At 37.3% G+C, this 18174-nt stretch overlaps 1 protein-coding gene across 1 annotated transcript in view; it reads right to left on the reverse strand.

Annotated features, from left to right (window-relative positions):
* CNBD1 (cyclic nucleotide binding domain containing 1) overlaps window positions 1–18174 on the reverse strand; it is a 494192-nt gene that overhangs the window by 208609 nt on the left and 267409 nt on the right. The window contains exons 5-6 of the mRNA XM_069600350.1: window positions 13242–13387; window positions 2956–3126 (exon numbers count right to left, since the gene is read on the reverse strand). Coding sequence (XP_069456451.1) covers window positions 2956–3126; window positions 13242–13387 — 317 coding nt within the window. The remainder of the gene's footprint in view (window positions 1–2955; window positions 3127–13241; window positions 13388–18174) is intronic.

Below are 18174 nucleotides of genomic sequence, written 5' to 3' on the forward strand. Positions count from 1 at the left end.
TACTTATTTAACTTTCTAGAGTATATCATGTGAAATGCTAAATCACAAGTTAAAATTAAGACTCTAATCCAAAATCACTGCAGATGGTGACTGCAGCCATGAAATTAAAAGACGCTTACTCCTTGGAAGAAAAGCTATGACCAACCTAGAAAGCATATTAAAAAGAAGAGACATTATTCTGCCAACAAAGATCCATCTAGAAAAAGCTATGATTTTTCCTGTAGTCATGTCTGGATACGAGAGTTGGACCATAAGGAAAGCTGAGTGCCGAAGAACTGATGCCTTTGAACTGTGGTGTTGGAGAAGACTCTTGAGAGTCCCTTGGACACCAAGGAGATCCAACCAGTCCATCTCAAAGGAGATCAGTCCTGAATACTCATTGGAAGGATTGATGCTGAGGCTGAAACTCCAATACATTGTTTATCTGATGCAAAGAGTTGACTCATTGGAAAAGACCCTGATGCTGGGAAAGATGGAAGGCAGGGGGTGAAGTGTTCGATAAAGGATGAGATGGTTGGATGGCCTCACTGACTCAATGGACATGAGCTTGAGGAAGCTACAGGAGTTGGTGATGGACAGGGAATCCTGGAGTGCTGCAGTCCATGGGGGTCACAAAGAGTCAGACACTACTGAGTGACTGAATTGAACTGAACTGAGAATGAAGATTGCTGGGAGAAATGTCAATAACCTCAGATAAGCAAAGAATGCCACTCTAACAGCTGAAAGTGAAGAGAAATGAAAGAGCCTCTTGATAGAGATGAAAGAGAAGAGTGAAAAGGCTGGCTTAAACTCAACATTTAAAAAATGAAGATCATGGCATCTGGTCCCATCACTTCATGGCAAATAGATGAGGAAAAAATGGAAACAATGACAGATTTTATTTTGGAGGGTCCCAAAGTCTTTGCAGTTGGTGACTGCAGCCATGAAATTAAAACACGCTTGTTCCTTGGAAGGAAAGCTATGACAAACCTAGACAGCATATTAAAAAGCAGAAACATCACTGCTAACAAAGTTCCATATAGTCAAAGCTATGGTTTGTCCAGTAGTCATGTATGGATGTGAGAGTTGGACCATAAAGAAGGCTGAACACTGAAGAACTGATGCTTTTGAACTGTGGTGCTGGAGAAGACTCTTTAGAGTTCCTTGGAAATCAAGGAGAGCAAACAAGTCAATTCTAGAGAAAATCAACCCTGAATGCTCATTGAAAGGACTGATGCTGCAGCTGAAGCTCCAATACTTTGGGGCCTGGTGCAGAGAGCTGACTCATTTGAAAATACCCTGATGCTGGGAAAGATTGAAGGCAAGGGGATAAGGGGGTGACAGAGAATGAGATGGCTGGATGGTACCATCAACTCAATGGACATGACTTTGAGCAAACTCTTGGAAATAATGAAGGATAGAGAAGCCTGTCGTGCTACAGTCTATGGGGTCGCAATAGTTGGACATGACTGAATGACTGAAAAACAACATGGTAGTTGGCCATTGAGTAGTGAGTTCATTCTTTTCCATTCCAATCAAGATAGAAGTTTAGAAGCCTTACTCATTCATGTGTGATCAACAATTTATACTTCTATGTTTTTGTCTCATTTTTTCTTTCGGGTTCCAAAGTCATTGCAGTTGGTGACTGCAGCCTTGAAATTAGAAGACACTTGCCTCTTGGAAGGAAAGCTATGGCAAACCTAGACAGCATATTACAGCAGAAACATTGCTTTACTGACAAAGTTCCACAAGGTCAAAGCTATGGTTTTACAACAGTCATGAACGGATGTGAAGGCTGGACCCTAAAGAAGGCTGAGTGCCAAAGAATTGATTCTTTCGAATTGTGGTGTTGGGGAAGACTCATGAAAGTCCCTTGGACAGCAAAGGAGATCAAACCAGTTAATCCCCAAGGAAAACAAACCTGAATATTCATTGGAAGAACTGATTCTGAAGCTTAAGCTCCAATATTCTTCACCACCTGATGTGAAGAGTCGACTCATTGGGAAAGACCTTGATGCTGGGAAAGACTGAAGGCAAAAGGAGAAGAGGGCAGCTGAAAATGAAATGATTGGATAACATCACCAATTGAATGGATGTTAACTTGGGCAAACTCTGGGAGATAGTGAGGGATGGGGAAGCCTGTTGTGCTGCAGTCTATAATGTTGCAACAAGTTGGACATGACTTAATGACTGAAAAAAAATTAATATTTTATCCATGCCTATCTTTATTGTCTTTATCTATGCTTATCCTTCTTGAATCTAAGAATATTCTAGGTCTTCCTGACTTCAATCCTTAGTGCTAAATCATTTGATTTTAATTAGTTTCTTCAGTTATTTACTCCTCTGGGCATCTTGATCACCCTACATCCAAAACTGGCTTTTAGAGCTGCAGTTCTAGTTGAACCAGTGCTGACCCTCATGTGGGGTATCCAGGTATCCAGAAAGATCTGAATCTTTATTTGAGCCAGTTGATAGTCTTCAAACATTGCATATGAACAAAGTGTTTTCTTCAGTTGAGACTTTCTGATTTAATAGAATCAACCCTTTGATTACCTATCATTGCTCTTGAGACAGAGAGCACAAGCACACACTCTTAATTTTACTTAAAAGGCCCTTCACGCTCTGTCCTCTGGGTTCCCTTTCTTAAGTCACTCCCTCCCTCTCTCTTATCTCAAAACAGCCCTCTTTCTTCATTTAGTGATCCAATTACAATGGTTTTGTCTCAGTAATCAAATGCCCCACAAAACACCAGTCAGTGGGCAGTATGTTGTGGAAGGCATCCCACATTAATTTTTTTAAAACACATCTCCAGTTGTGATGACAGTATAATTTTTAATTTTTAAAAGCTATATTAGCTTTAATATTTCAGGTAACACTGGATATATGTAAATTTAAATATCTGGAAGAGATAAAGTTTATAACAATGATACGTCATTGCTTATTGAAGGAGCAAATATTCATTTCTTACTGTGTGACCAACTCCAGTCAATAGAGGGTTTCTGATGTCTTCACTGAAAACAAAGCTGTGAAAACTCTGAGGTATGAAAGAGGTTGTAGAGTCATGTTCTTCAATCAGATTTTTATATATTTGTGTTTGAGGTCGGGCTAGGCCTTTCAGTATTATATAAAATCCATCATTTCCAATCACTGAAAGAAAATAAAACCAAACAAGATATACTATAGACCTTATTTCAAAGGTGCTTTGATGTATATGTGTCTTCAATACATATTACAATTGCTTCCCTTTTAGCAGATTTCTTTTTATTTATTCATTGACAGCGACTTTAATGTAGCAGTTAGGCCTCACAAAAATTTAGACAAATAACAAAAATAACAAAGATATCTACACTTAGAGTACTATTTGCTGACAGCTATTTAATCAATCCCCTTATGGAACTGATAAATTCTAGGAAAAAATCGTGGTGACAAATCAAGATTAATAGATTTCAGGCAAAATGAGGAGAAAAGTGCCAGAAAAGCCCTTGAACTTTTTAAAATGTTTCTGTCCCCTTCAAAAGTGCCATTCTTTTTGTTTTATATAAGTAGCAGTTTATCACCAATAATTTTCATTTATGTTTGCTCTAGGCAGGATGAATCACTCATAGAACTGAGTAAAGAATATATTATGAAAAGAGAAATGGATCATTACTAGGAAAAAGTTTTGGGTATTTTTTCAACATTTCTTCTATTCCATTTTCCAACTCTCCACAATCTGTCATCCAACCCCACTACCTAAAGTTCAAATATATGCTGAAGGTCTGGAAGGCTCATTCACTAGTGAAGGTTTGAACGAAACACAAATCAGTTTTAGTTTGTCTGAAGCCCGTCATTTTGGAGAAGCACATCTTGGGAACTGGATGATGTTGCTCCTTTTCTCTATCACTTACTAATGGCTCCAAAGGAGGAAATTAATCAAGTGGGGTGCTTTTCTTACCATTTGCTTATTAACTTGTAAATAAAAACTTTACAAGTTGACTTTAATGGATACCTGCATTTCTTTCTTTTTTTCTTTTTTTTAAATTTTACTTTAGTTTATTTTACAATACTGTATTGGTTTTGTCATACATCAACATGAATCCGCCACAGGTGTACACGCGGTCCCAGTCCTGAACTCCCCTCCCACCTCCTTCCCCATACCATCTCTCTGGGTCATCCCAGTGCACCAGCCCCAAGCATCCTGTAGCCTGCATCAAAACTAGACTGGTGATTTGTTTCTTATATGATATTATACATGTTTCAATGCCATTTTCCCAACAAATATTAGCAATTGAAGCAGCTGACAAACAACTAATCTCAAAAATATACAAGCAACTCCTAAAGCTCAATTCCAGAAAAATAAATGACCCAATCAAAAAATGGGCCAAAGAACTAAATAGACATTTCTCCAAAGAAAACATACAGATGGCTAACAAACACATGAAAAGATGTTCAGCATCACTCATTATCAGAGAAATGTCTCTGCTTTTTAATATGCTGTCTAGGTTGGTCATAACTTTCCTTCCAAGGAATACACATCTTTTAATTTCATGGCTGCAGTCCCCATCTTCAGTGATTTTGGAGCCCAGAAAAATAAAGTCAGCCACTATTTCCACTGTTTCCTCATCTATTTGTCATTAAATGATGGGACCAGATGCCATAATCTTAGTTTTCTGAATGTTGAGCTTTAAGCCATCTATACACGGTGACTATAAAATAGTGATTTTTTTAAATCTTCACTAAAGCAAACATTGTGTTTCTTTGGATGCCTGAGCTTAAAATAAATACTTCCTAGAGAGCTCAATATCATTTCTTATTAATCATCTAATCTGAGTGACAAAGGTACTGTAGAAATATTGCTTTTTTTTAAAAAAAATGCTTATGTTTCATTTTTGGCTCAGCTGAATCTTTATTGTGGCCCACAGGTTCAACATTCAGAAAACTAAGATCATGGCGTCCGGTCCCATCACTTCATGGCAAATAGAAACAGTGGAAACAGTGGCAGACTTTATTTTGTGGGGCTCCAAAATCACTGCAGATGGTGACTGCAGCCAAGAAAATAAAAGACACTTACTCCTTGGAAGAAAATTATGACCAACCTAAACAGCATATTAAAAAGCAGAGACATTACTTTGCCAACAAAGGTCCATCTAGTCAAGGCCATGGTTTATCCAGTAGTCATGTGTGGATGTGAGAATTGGACTGTGAAGAAGGCTGAGCGCCAAAGACTTGATGCTTTTGAACTGTGGTGTTGGAGAAGACTCTTGAGAGTCCCTTGGACTGCAAGGAGAACCAAGCAGCCCATACTAAATGAGATCAGTCCTGAGTGTTCATTGGAAAGACTGATGTTGAAGCTGAAACTCCAATACTTTGGCCACCTGATGCGAAGAACTGACTCATTTGAAAAGACCCTGATGGTTAGAAACATTGAAGGTGGTAGGAGAAGGGGATGACAGAGGATGAGATGGTTGGAAGGCATCACCAACTCAATGGACATGAGTTTGAGTAAACTCTGGGAGTTGGTGATGGACAGCGAGGCCTGGCATGCTGCAGTCCATGGGGTCACAAAGTGTCAAACACGACTGAATGACTGAACTGCACTGAACAGGCTCTTTGTTGCAGTGAATGCTCTTGCTGTAGAACCTGGGTGCTATGGTGTGTGGGCTTCAGTGGTTGCAGCATGAGGGTTTCAGTGGCTGCCTTAAGGAAGCTTTGTTGTCTTGTGCCATGTGGGATCTTCCTGAAGCAGGGTTCAAACATATGCCCCCTGCATTGGTAGGCAGACTCTTAACCAGTGAACCACCAGGGAAGTCTGAAACATTGTTTTTTTAATAGTTTTCATGTGGGCTGTTTAAGAAAAAAACACCTTGCATTTCCCAGAGATGCTTACTTGTGTGGTCACATGATCATTCTGATTAATACAACATTGAGAGGATTTTTGCTTTCCAAATATGCACATCACCCCTTTTTCCACACTAGAATGGGTATAGGATATTTGAGCTGAGGAAAATGCAAGGAGAATCTCGGAGGCCTCACCTCACGTCTTTAAACTACTGTCCTGTGACTTCTCATTATGTAACATAAATAAAAATAAAGCTGAAAAATGTTATAAATTAATGTCCTCTAGTTCTTTGTTACTCACAGCTGAACATACTTTCTGTGTGAATATTGTTGGAATTTCACTGAATTCTATTCATAAAACATGTTCACCGTACTGATGAATGTCATTCTTCAGGCCTCTGGAGGAAATTTTCCTTTTCCTTCAGCCTTGGCCCAGTGACAGTGACTCTAACTAAATAAATTCTGCTTGCAATGTATCAATTTTTATATTTAAATTTAAAAAATATCTATGATATTAAGGAGGCCTTAAGAGTGTAAGCAATCTAAGGAATTTGGTTGTGCCTTACTCTTTGTGACCCCATAGGCTGTAGTCCACCAGGCTCCTCTGTCCATGGGATTCTCCAGGCAAAAATACTGTAGTCGGTTGCCATTTCCTTCTCCAGGGAATCTTCCTGACTCAAGGATCACTCAGGTCTCCCACATTACAGGCAAATTCTTTACCATCTGAGCCACCAGGGAAGCCCAACTAAGGAGTTTAAGTAATATAGGGACTTTGAGATCCATGGAAAATATTTTTGGTCAGAAAATATCTCATCAGTACCCAAATTATGCTTATTCAAAAAGTAGTCAAACAAAGCCATTCTGGAATCTGCTAACTCCATTTATATAAAAGATGATAGCTGTATTTGAAATGGCAAAGAGGGGCTCTATTTTAAAAGAAAATATTTTATTAATATTAGGTAGATATAACTTTCTCTTTTTGTTGAGATATAGCTGATGTTCAACATTATGTAAATTTCAGATATACAACATAGTGACTCATTCTTTAAAGGTTATATTCCATTTCTATTTACTATAAAATATGGTTATATTCCAGGAGAAGAAAATGGCAACCCACTCTAGTCCTCTTGCCTGGAAAATCCCATGGATGGAGGAACGTGGTGGGCTACAGTCCATGGGGTTGCAGGGGGTCGAACACGACTGAGTGACTTCATTTCACTCACTTCACACTTTATCACTGGAGAAGGAAATGGCAACCCACTCCAAATTCTTGCCTGGAGAATCCCATGGACAGAGGAGCCTGACAGGCCATAGTCCATGGGGTCGCAGAGAGTTGGACACGACTGAAGTGACTAAGCATGCACGCTTATATTCCATGTATTGTACTATATAAATCCCGGCAGCTTATTTATTTTATACAAGGTAGTTTGTACTTCTTAATCCCCTACCCCATCTTATCTTACCCCTCTCTTCTTTTTTATCCCCACTGGTAACCACCAGTTTGTTCTCTATATATGTGAGCCTGTTTCTTTTTGTTATAATCCCTAGTTTATTTTTTAGAATTTATATATAGGTGATATCATATAATTGTCTTTCCAACTCTGACTTATTTCACTCAACATAATAACTTCTAAGTCTATCCATGTTGCCTCAAATGACAAAATATTATTTTTATGGCTGAATAGTATTGAATGTTCTTTATTCAGTCATCTGTAGATGGACACTTGTGTTCCTTCCATATCTTGGCAGTTGTAAATAACGCTGCTATGAATACTGGGTGCGTGTTCAAATTAGTGTTTTCAAATTAGTGGTTTTGGTTTCTTTGGATGAATACCCAGAAATGGGACTGCAGGGTGTTATACTAGTATTTTGAGAAACCTCCATACTGCTTTCCACAGTGGCTGCACCATTTTGCCTTCTTACTAACAGCTTATAAATGTTTCCTTTTCTCCATATCCTTGCCAACACTTGTCATTTCTGGTCTTTTCGATGATAGCCATTCTAACAGGTGAAACATAGTATTCCACTTTGGTTTTAATTTGCATTCCCCTGACACTGAGACTGAGCATCTTTTCCTGTGCTTGTTGACCATTTGCATGTATTCTTTGAAAAATATCTATTCAGCTCATTTTTAACTGAGTTAATTATATTTTTGATGTTGAGCTGTATGAGTTTTTTAAATATTTTGGATATTAACTCCATTTATATAAAAATCGCATTACTTACAAAAAATTTTTCCCATTAAGTAAGTTGTCTTTTTGTCAATGGTTTCCTCTTCTGTGTTTTTACATTTTAGTTCCATTTGCTTATATTTACTTTTATTTCCTCTGCTTTAGGAAATACACTCAAAAATATTGCTACAATTAATATCAAAGACTGTTTGACTTATGTGCTCTTCTAGGAGTTTTATGATATCCAGTCTTACCTTTAGGTCTTTCGGTAGATATCATTTTAAATGATTTACTACACACTGATAATTTTTTCTTTTCAAAATAAGATACTATAGATGGATCAAGTACTGGTTTAGGAGATTTGTATTTAGTCCCATTTTTGCATCCATTACGTATTCTTGGGATAATCATGTATTTCTAAGTTCAATTTCCAATTCAGAAATCATCATGCTAAGTCAAATTATCTACACATATTATATTTTCTTATTTTTCCAATATTCACTGAAATATATTTATATGTTGCTGAACTTACTATTCAAGTTTAAATAAATTAGAACTTCAAAACTATATAAATAACCAAATTTTACCAATAAAAAGATTACTTAAAAAATTTTGGATAGCTTTAATAAACATTTAGAAATACAGATGGAAAAGACTTATCTAATTACAATATTTAAATTAGTCAACCATACTTAAAATCCCACATTAAATCTCCAGAAACTGTTTTCAATGTTTATCTGCATTTCAGGGTTCCAGTTTCATTTCTACCTTCCTCTCACCCAAGAGGATTCCCAGGCAGTATTGTGGTAGAGATCCACCTGCCAATGCAGGAGATAGGAGAGATGCAGGTTTGATCCCTGGGTTGGGCAGATCCCCTGGAGAAGGAAATGGCAACCCACTGCAGAATTCTTGCCTGGAAAATTCCATGGACAGAGGAACCTCACGGGCTATATAGTCCATGGGATCTCAAAGAGTTGGATATAACTAAGCACACATGCATACCCTATCCAAGAGACATTTGTGAGGTTTTGAGAAAATTAATGTAACTTTCAAGGATGAATCTTTATGACCCATGGAGAACACCTTAGTTGCAGTGAAGACACATGTACACTTTAGAATCAATATATATTCTTCAAGGCCACATTCGCCTTTAAGAGAGACACAGTCTTTACGGTAAGGTGAAATATTTTATTACTTCTATTGTAAGAGCATATTGTTCAAATTATGGTTAATTTATATATGGGGAAGGGGCCCATTAGATTTTTCATGAGATGTAACTACTATGTTTTTATATGCTATATGAAATTTAAGCCACCACAGAAAATAAAGTCTATGCACGCTAAGATTTGTTTAAGGTTTAGTGATCTAAACATATTTTTCAGCATTAAAAATAAATACAATATTTAAAAATGAGGAGCTATGGAGTTTTTCAGATCTAACCTCATAGAAAATAAGACTAAAAGGGAATAAACTGAAACAAATAGTAGAGAAATAACATTAAGACTTAGTGGACTTCAAGTAAAGAAAAGGGCAAAATTGACATATATATATTAAGAGACAAAAATCCCTATATCAATAATTTCATAGCAATGTTGCAATGTTAATTTAAAGGTAGATATTAATAAAGTTTTTATCTATGATCCAATTCCATATTAGCCATTAAATTGGATTCTCTTCTAAGCTAATTTTCTTAGCTTTCTGAACTTTAGTTTGCCAGTCTTAAAAATGCCTTCTGCCCAGGCCATAAAATGAGATCCAGTGGGAAACTCTTGGGATCAATTAAATTAAGTAAACTATATCTATATCACATATAGAGTTTGCCATACATACTATATATATATAGGTATATATATATAGTGTTTTATTATAGCAGCATAAACAATCTTTATATATAATGATCGTCATATAGTACTCATGTTTTCAGTACCATTTTCACCTAAGCTAGAAATATGTATGTGTATTATTCAGTGTTTGAAATAAAAAAATTGCTGCTCCTGTTAATGTTTTATTGTCTAAGAAAACAGTTCATAAGAGGCTGAGTAGGAAGCTGCCTTAAATGACGAAACTCCAAAAAATCCCATGACCAGAAGAGACCAGAAGGTGCAAACAGCTGTGCAGAATCTCGAGAACGAAGCCAAAGCCTTAGCAGCAGACTGAAAGTCAGCAGCCTGTGATGAGAGGTTACTAGGGGGAATACTTTAAATAACATCAGAGGGAGGGAAATGCACCCATAAATAAAGAAAGGGGAAAAAGAAAGACACCTGGTTGGACCTGTTTTGTTTTGTTTTTTTAGAGTTGGATGAACAAAGAGATTTACAAAGGTCAGATATTTAATGAGTTGACTGCTTTGATAGTGAAACACAAATGAGTTGCCAGAATTAGATGTCTTAAAAACTCAAGAGAAGGGTTGTAGCACATGTAGGTGTAAACACAGATAATAAAAATGTTTGACGTGTTTAAAAATATGCACTATTGAAATGAATTGCAAAGTCTTATTTAACATAAATCTTCACATTTTAAAGTTGGTCTTTGTTAAGTAATGAAAGTTCATATTTTATCAGTTTATCACACAAGTCATTACAATACCTGGAGAATGCAGTATTTGCTTCTAATTTTGGTTTTAAAACCTTTTATAAAAAACTAATAGCTACTTACAAACACTAGCACATAAATATACATTCATTGTGGAAAATTCAACACAAAATATATGTGGTTTTTTGGGTTTTTTTTTAATATTGGCAATTTGGACTCTGATTACTTTGCCTATTCTAAATCCAGCTTGAACATTGGGAAGTTTTTGGTTCATGTACTGTTGAAGCCTAGCTTGAAGGATTTTGAGCATTACTTTACTAGTGCTTGAAATGAGCACAATTGTACAGTAGTTTGAAGGCTCTTTGGCATTGCCTTCCCTTGGGACTGGAATGAAAACTGACCTTTTCCAGACATGTGGCTATTGATGATTTCCAAATTTTCTGGCATATTGAGGGCAGCAACACCTTCTTTTATAGCATCATCTTTTAGGATTTGAAATAGCTCAGCTGGAATTCCATCATCTCTACTAGCTTTGTTCATAATAGTGCTTCCTAAGGTCCACTTGACTTCATACTCCAGGGTGTCTGGCTCTAGGTGACTGATCACATCATCATGGATATCCACGCCATTACAACCTTTTTCTACAATTCTTCTGTGTATCTTTGCCACCTCTTCTTAATTACTTCTGTTTCTGTTAGGTCCTTGCCATTTCTACCCTTTATTGTGCCCATCTGTATATGAAGTTTTCCCTTGGCATCTCTAATTTTCTTGAAGAGATCTCTAGTCTTTCCCATTCTATCATTTTCTTCTATTTCTTTTCATAGTTCATCTAGGAAGGCTTTCTTTTCTCTTCTCGCTGCTCTCCAGAACTCTGCACCAGTTGGGCATTTCTTTTCCTTTTTCCTTTGCCTTTCACTTCGCTTCTTTTCTCAGCTATTTGTATGGCCTCCTCAGACAGCCATTTTGCCTTCTTGGATTTCTTTTTCTCTTGAATGGTTTTGATCACTGCCTCCTTTACAATGTGGCAAACCTCCGCCCATTGTTCTTCAGGTACTCTGTCTATCAGATCTAATCACTTAAATCTATGTGTCACTTCTATTGTATAATCATAAGGGGTTTGATTTAGATCCTACCTGAATGGCCCAGTGGTTATACTTTCTTCAATTTAAGTCTGAAAGTTGCACTAAGGAGCTCATGATCTGAGTCACAGTCAGCTCCAAGTCTTGTTTTGGCTGAATGTATACAGTTTCTCCATCTCTGTCTGTAAAGGATATAATCAATCTGATTTCAGGATTGACCATCTGGTGATGCCCATATGTAGAATTGTCTCTGTGTTGTTGGAAGAGGGTGTTTGCTATGACCAGTGTGTTCTCTTGACAAAAATTGTTAGCCTTTGCCCTGCTTCATCTTGTACACCAAGGTCAAACTCGCCTGTTATTCCAGGTATCTCTTGACTTCCTACTTTTGCATTCTAATCCCCTAGGCGGAAAAGAACATTGTGTGTGTGTGTGTGTGTGTGTTGGTTCTAAAAGTTCTTATAGGTCTTCATAGACGTCTGCATGAGTCGTTGGGGCATAGATTTGGATGACTGTGATATAGAATGGTTACCTTGGAATCAAACCGAGACCATTCTGTCGCTTTTGAGATTACACCCATGTACTGCATTTTGGACTCTCTTGTTGACTATGAGGTTGACTCCATTCCTTCTAAGGGATGTTTTCCCCTAGTAGATATGATGGTCATGTGAGTTAAATTCGCCCATTGCCATCCATTTAGGTTCACCGATTCCTAAAATGTCGATGTTCACTCTTGCCATCTCCTGTTTGACCACATCCAGTTTACCTTGATTTATTCAATATTGTACTTTTAGCCTTGGAATTTACTTTCACCACCTGATACATCCACAAGTGGGTGTCATTTCTGCTTTGAATCTGCCTCTTCATTTTTTTTTTTTTCTGGAGCTATTTCTTTGCTAGTCCCCAGTAGCATATTGGATACCTACTGACCTGGGAGGCTCATCTTTCAGTGTCATCTGTTTTTGCCTTTTCATAATTTTCTAATAGGTATTAAACAAATGCAAAAGAATAGTGTTTAAGTCTGTTGGTTTAGGTGTGTGTGTGTGTGTGGCTCTGTGTGTGTGTTTATTTATATGCCACCACCCCAAAATATTAACATATAAAATGCTTCTGTTAATGCACCCTTTATATCCCTGGTCAAGGCACTAGAAATTAAAATGGGAAACCTAACTAAAATTTGTCTGAAGATTTTGTTTTTGTTTTCTCAATATCTGGGTCAGTCAGATAAGTACTCTGACCACTTACTGTGTTCACTATGAAAATCAATGCTAGATTGGTATTGAATGTGTGTGTCAATAAATGGTTTTCAAAGTGTGGTTCCCAGACTAGCAGAAACCCCTGGAATGTTATTGGAAATGCAAATTAAGCTTCATCCTAAATCTACTGAATCAGAAACCTTAGGTGCTAAGCACAGCAACACATCTCAGTGAGTTCTGAGGGATTCTGATGCATGTTCAAAACCTTAACCCTAACCCTAACCTTTAAAATCTAATTACCAAAATGTGAAGTGTTATTTGTTTCACTAGTTATAACTTTACAAATTATATACAGCCAAACACTACACTCTAGCATGTCAAGTGAAATTCAGATTATTATGACAGAAAACTCAAAATAATGATACACATTTTGTCTTTTGCCAAATTTCCCTCCAGATTAGTCAGTTTACCTGTGCTGCCTTTTATCCAGGTTTCAGAAATGACATTCTTACTAAGTATTTTCAGATGCTCATCAAGTAGTTGAGAGGTTAAATCTGGAATCGTTTTCAGCATCTTCCACACAATGTTGTGTTCAAATGGAGTCCTGTGAATGGGCCTTAAAGTAAAAAAGATTGCATATTAACAGACTATAGCATAAATACAAAGAAACAGGCCAAAAAATCCTTCACTTTTGAGTTTCCAAATTTGTTTATTCTTGTTTTTAAAATGGTTGCTCAAGAATAAGTGACAGTGTTCTTTTTCATCTTAAACATCTTTAAAATGTGTTCTCCTTTCAAGATAAAGATGCACCTCCATGAAACTTTAAACTATAGGGGTATTAAATAGTGGGTTTACCTATTTAATAGAAAACTCAATGCTTCAGTTTTAAGATTATATCTCTCATTATTAGTCATTATAATAATAATACTTTTTAGACAGTAAAATGATTGATGTTTTAGCTATTATTTGTTCCATATTTTTAAAATACTATTACAGTCAGAGCAAATGAATCTGTAATTTAACATTTGAGAATATAAATGTTAAGTTGAAAGATGCATGTGTAATTTTAAATAAAACACAGTTATCCTATGATAGAGGATATTTATTTACTTTTCATTCAGTTCAGTTGATCAGTCATGTCCAACTCTTTCCAACCCCATGGACTGCTGTACTCCAGGCTCCCTGTCCTTTGTCTCCCTGAGTTTGCTCAAATTCACATCCCTTGAGTCAGTGATACCAACCAACCATTTCATCCTCTGTCACCCCCTTCTCCTCTTGCCTTCAATCTTTCCCAGCATCAGGGGCTTTTCAAATGAGTCAGTTCTTTGCATCAGGTGGTCAAAGTATTGGAGCTTCAGCTTCAGCATCAGTCCTTCCAATGAACACTCAGGACTGATTTCCTTTAGGATTGACTGGTTTGCTCTCCTTGCTGTCTGAGGGGCTCTCAAGAGTCTTCTCCAATACAACAGTTTAAAAGCATCAATTCTTCAGCACTCAGCTTTCTTTATAGTCCAGCTCTCACATCCATACATGACCACTGGAAAAACCACAGCTTTGACTATATGGACCTTTGTCAGTAAAGTAATGTCTCTGCTTTTTAATATGTTGTCTAGATTCGTGATAGCTTTTCTTCCAAGGAGCAGGTATCTTTTAATTTCATGGCTGCAGTCACCATCTGCAGTGATTTTGGAGCCAAAGAAAGTAAAGTCTGTCACTGTTTCCATTGTTTCCCCATCTATTTGCCATGAAGTGATGGGACCAGATGCCATGATCTTAGCTTTCTGAATGTTGAGTTTTAAACCAACTTTTTCACTCTCCTCTTTCACTTTCATCAAAAGGCTCTTTAGTTCTTCTTCACTTTCTGCCATAAGGGTGGTATCATCTGCATATCTGAGCTTATTGATATTTCTCCCGGCAATCTTGATTCCAGCTTGTGCTTCCTCCAGCCCAGTGTTTCGCATGATGTACTCTGCATAGAAGTTAAATAAGCAGGGTGACCATATGCAGCTTTGACATACTCCTTTTCCTATTGTGAACCAGTCTGTTGTTCCATGTCCAGTTCTAACTGTTGCTTCTTGATCTATATACAGATTTCTCAGGAGGCAAGTAAGGTGGTCTGGTATTACCATCTCTTTAAGAAATATTCTTAAGAAATAGTTTTGAGTAAACTAGCACCCCATTTAACATCGTTTAAAACTGTGTAGTTCAGATGCAATAAAAAGGAAATAGTATTTAGAAATGGTGTGATACTATAACAAAATCCTGAAATAAATTTCATTGATTAGCAATGAAACAGAGGATGACAAGGAAATAATGTCACAGATTTTAAAAACAGACATACGTTTTTAGTGTTAAAACATTTGATATGGTAATTGCCTGCAATAATTTGAAAGATAGACCAAGTGCCTAGAAAACCTGTAGTTTCTCTGATAATAGTTGGGCAAACCCAGAAAGTTACTGGGTTTTGTTTGCTCAGAGTTAGTTTTATATTATAATAATTCATGCAGCCATGAATTATTACCTGGGTAAAATTGACCAGCTATCAAGCTAAATGAAAAGGATTGGAGAAGATTTGGAAATGAACCATGTTGTTAGATATATGTAATAGCCACATCTACCAATATGGATGAGTAGCCTTATGTTTTTCATCAAATTGGAAAGATTTGGCTATTCCCTCTTCAAATCTCTCTCTCTTTTATTTGTTCTCTCCCTCTGGGATTCTCACTGTGTTGATTCTGGTATACTTGGTGATGTCCCAAGGGTCTCTGAGGCTCTGTTCATCCTTTGCATTCTTATTTTTTCTGTTCTTCTGACTGGATTATCTTAATATATACGTCTTCTTGAAGTTTATCAAACTTTCCTTCTGCCAGAGCTAATCTATTGTTGAACTCTTATAGTGAGGTTTTTATTTGTTACTGTACTTTTAAACTCTATAATCTCTATTTGTATCTTTTTTGTAATTTCTTTTAGTGATATTATCTATGTGGTGAGACATTATTATTCTCATAAGTGGGTGAAAGTGTTAGTCACTCAGTCATGTCCAACTCTTTGCAATCCTTGGACTGTAGCCTGCCTGCTCCTCTGTCCATGGAATCCTCCAGGGAAAAATACTGAAGTGAGTTGCGATCTCCTCCTCCAGGGAGTATTCCCAACCCAGAGGATGAATCCGGGTCTCCTGAACTGCAGGGGGATCCTTTGATGTCTAAGCCACCAGGGTGTGTGCATGCTTAGTTGCTCAGTCGTTTCTGAATCCCTGCAACCCCATGGACTGCAACCCGCCAGGCTCCTCTGTCCATGGGACTCTCCAGGCAACAATACTGGAGTGGGTTGCCATGCCCTCCTCCAGGGCATCTTCCCAACCCAGGAACTGAGCCCAGGTCTCCTGTACTGCAGGTGAATTCCTTACCATCAGAGCCATAGTGTGCAGCTAACCCTCTGTTCATTTCACTTATTCATCTAATACTTGTTTGGAGATTTTCTTATATGCCTGAACTATTAAGTCACCCAACTTTTGCCAGTGGGCAGGCTGTTTTCATGTTCTACTTTAATTCATTAGATACAGTTTCCTTTATTTCTTTGAACCTCTTCATAATGGTAGATTTAAAATTTTTGTCTACCAATTCTAACATTTGAATCTAAGGGCATTGTTTGTTCTTGGCTGCTTTTTTTCCCTACAAATGGGAGACACTTGTTATCTCTTTGCATGTCTCATAATTTTTGTTTAAAATTAAACAGTTTGAATAATGTAGCAAATCTGGAAATAACTTTTCCCCTCCTTCCCAGGGCCAAATAACAACAAAACTCTATGAATGTGGCTTTTCCAGGATACTGTTAGACAAATCCCAGTGTAGCAGTGATCTGGGACTTGGTTTTTAAGGTGCTTCTGAAGTTGCAAGGCTGCTAGTTTTCAAGACCATCACAGAATTGGAGACAGAAGGATTAAAAGAGGTCAAGATAAAAAGCTACAAACTCTGCTGTTTGTCTTGAATAAATGCTCCTCATTTTGTTGCATGCATTTGATTAATTTCAGAATTCTGGAAAAAAAAATGTATTTTGACAGTCTTTGCCAGTATTTCATTGCTTGTATAGAGGAGCAGATATACAGAGGTCCTCATTTTGCCTTTCTAGGAGACCTGTACTCCATGCTCAACCTTAAATTCTCTGATTGATAGCAACACCCCTAATTCCCTCCCACAGCACAAAGGCAGCATAGATTTAACTCACTTAATGACAAGCAGTAGGAAGCACATGTGGCCCTTGTGTGTGGGACAATCAAAAACATTTGTAAAATAATATTACTACCAGAAGGCATTAAAAGAAATAAAGTTTAAAAGTCTGGAATTCATCCCCAAATTATAGCTATTCTCTTGATTAAAAAAAAAAAAAAAGAATGGGCTTATAATTTCCACATTCTGCCTGAAAATGAAAACCATTTCTTTTCTTCAACTAACATAATCTTACTCTGGAAATCCTATTCCTGATAAATAGGATTTATATATTCCTACTTTTCAGCTTAATTCTGTCTTTCATACTCAAGCACTCAAGAATTTTCAAATATTTGGAATGTCATGCTTGGAAAATGAGCAACAAGAGAGGGGCTGTGAGTCGCCCCCAGGCTCCCATTGCCACCGTGCCTGCCTCACTTGCGCTGCCCCCGTGGGCACTTGTCTTTAGGGTGTCTGAGGCTACACCCTGACAAACAATGAAATCCCCCCAACATTTTTCAGTGCGGTCTAACACACACCCTTGTGTTTACTATCCTCAAAATGTTGGAATAAGAGATTTGGTTCTGAAAACCTGACCTTCACTTCCTCTCTCTAAACTGGACTTCTCTTCTCTTTCAACCTCTACGTTTCTCATCTGGCAGGAACTTTTATACACATCATACCCACTCCTTCTTACCACATCTTCCTGACCTACTCTGAATGTAGAAAAATTTGAGTGAAAGAAACCAGATGAGCAAAAAGAAGACGTTCATATATTGAGAGATGCTTCAACAGTACCACTAAATAAGGAGTTGTTTAATACTGCCATTCTTATCATTATCATAGTTATGAATTACCAGGCCACTTGCAGTGGTGTTAAAAAAAGGTTATTCCCTTTTCATGTTCATTTACTCATCTTTATTTCTATTTCTAGCCCCGATTCCAGCTGGTGACAAAAAGCAACATCTTAATATATTCCAAGTATTTCAGGCATTACAGTTGCAAGCAAAATAATGATGTGATTTCTCTTCCATGCCTTGCTCTCCTGGTGATCATCTCAAACTTAGGAGCTTATAAAGAGCCATGATAAGTAGGCCTGTGGCTTCTGATCACTAGCACCTGCATGCATTGGCATCTGCTGAATTCTGTTATGTGTAGCCATTGGCATTCATACTATCATTCCCTGAACCTCTATTTG

This window comes from Ovis canadensis, chromosome 9 (assembly GCF_042477335.2).
Source record: "Ovis canadensis isolate MfBH-ARS-UI-01 breed Bighorn chromosome 9, ARS-UI_OviCan_v2, whole genome shotgun sequence".
NCBI classification, from domain to species: domain Eukaryota; kingdom Metazoa; phylum Chordata; class Mammalia; order Artiodactyla; family Bovidae; genus Ovis; species Ovis canadensis.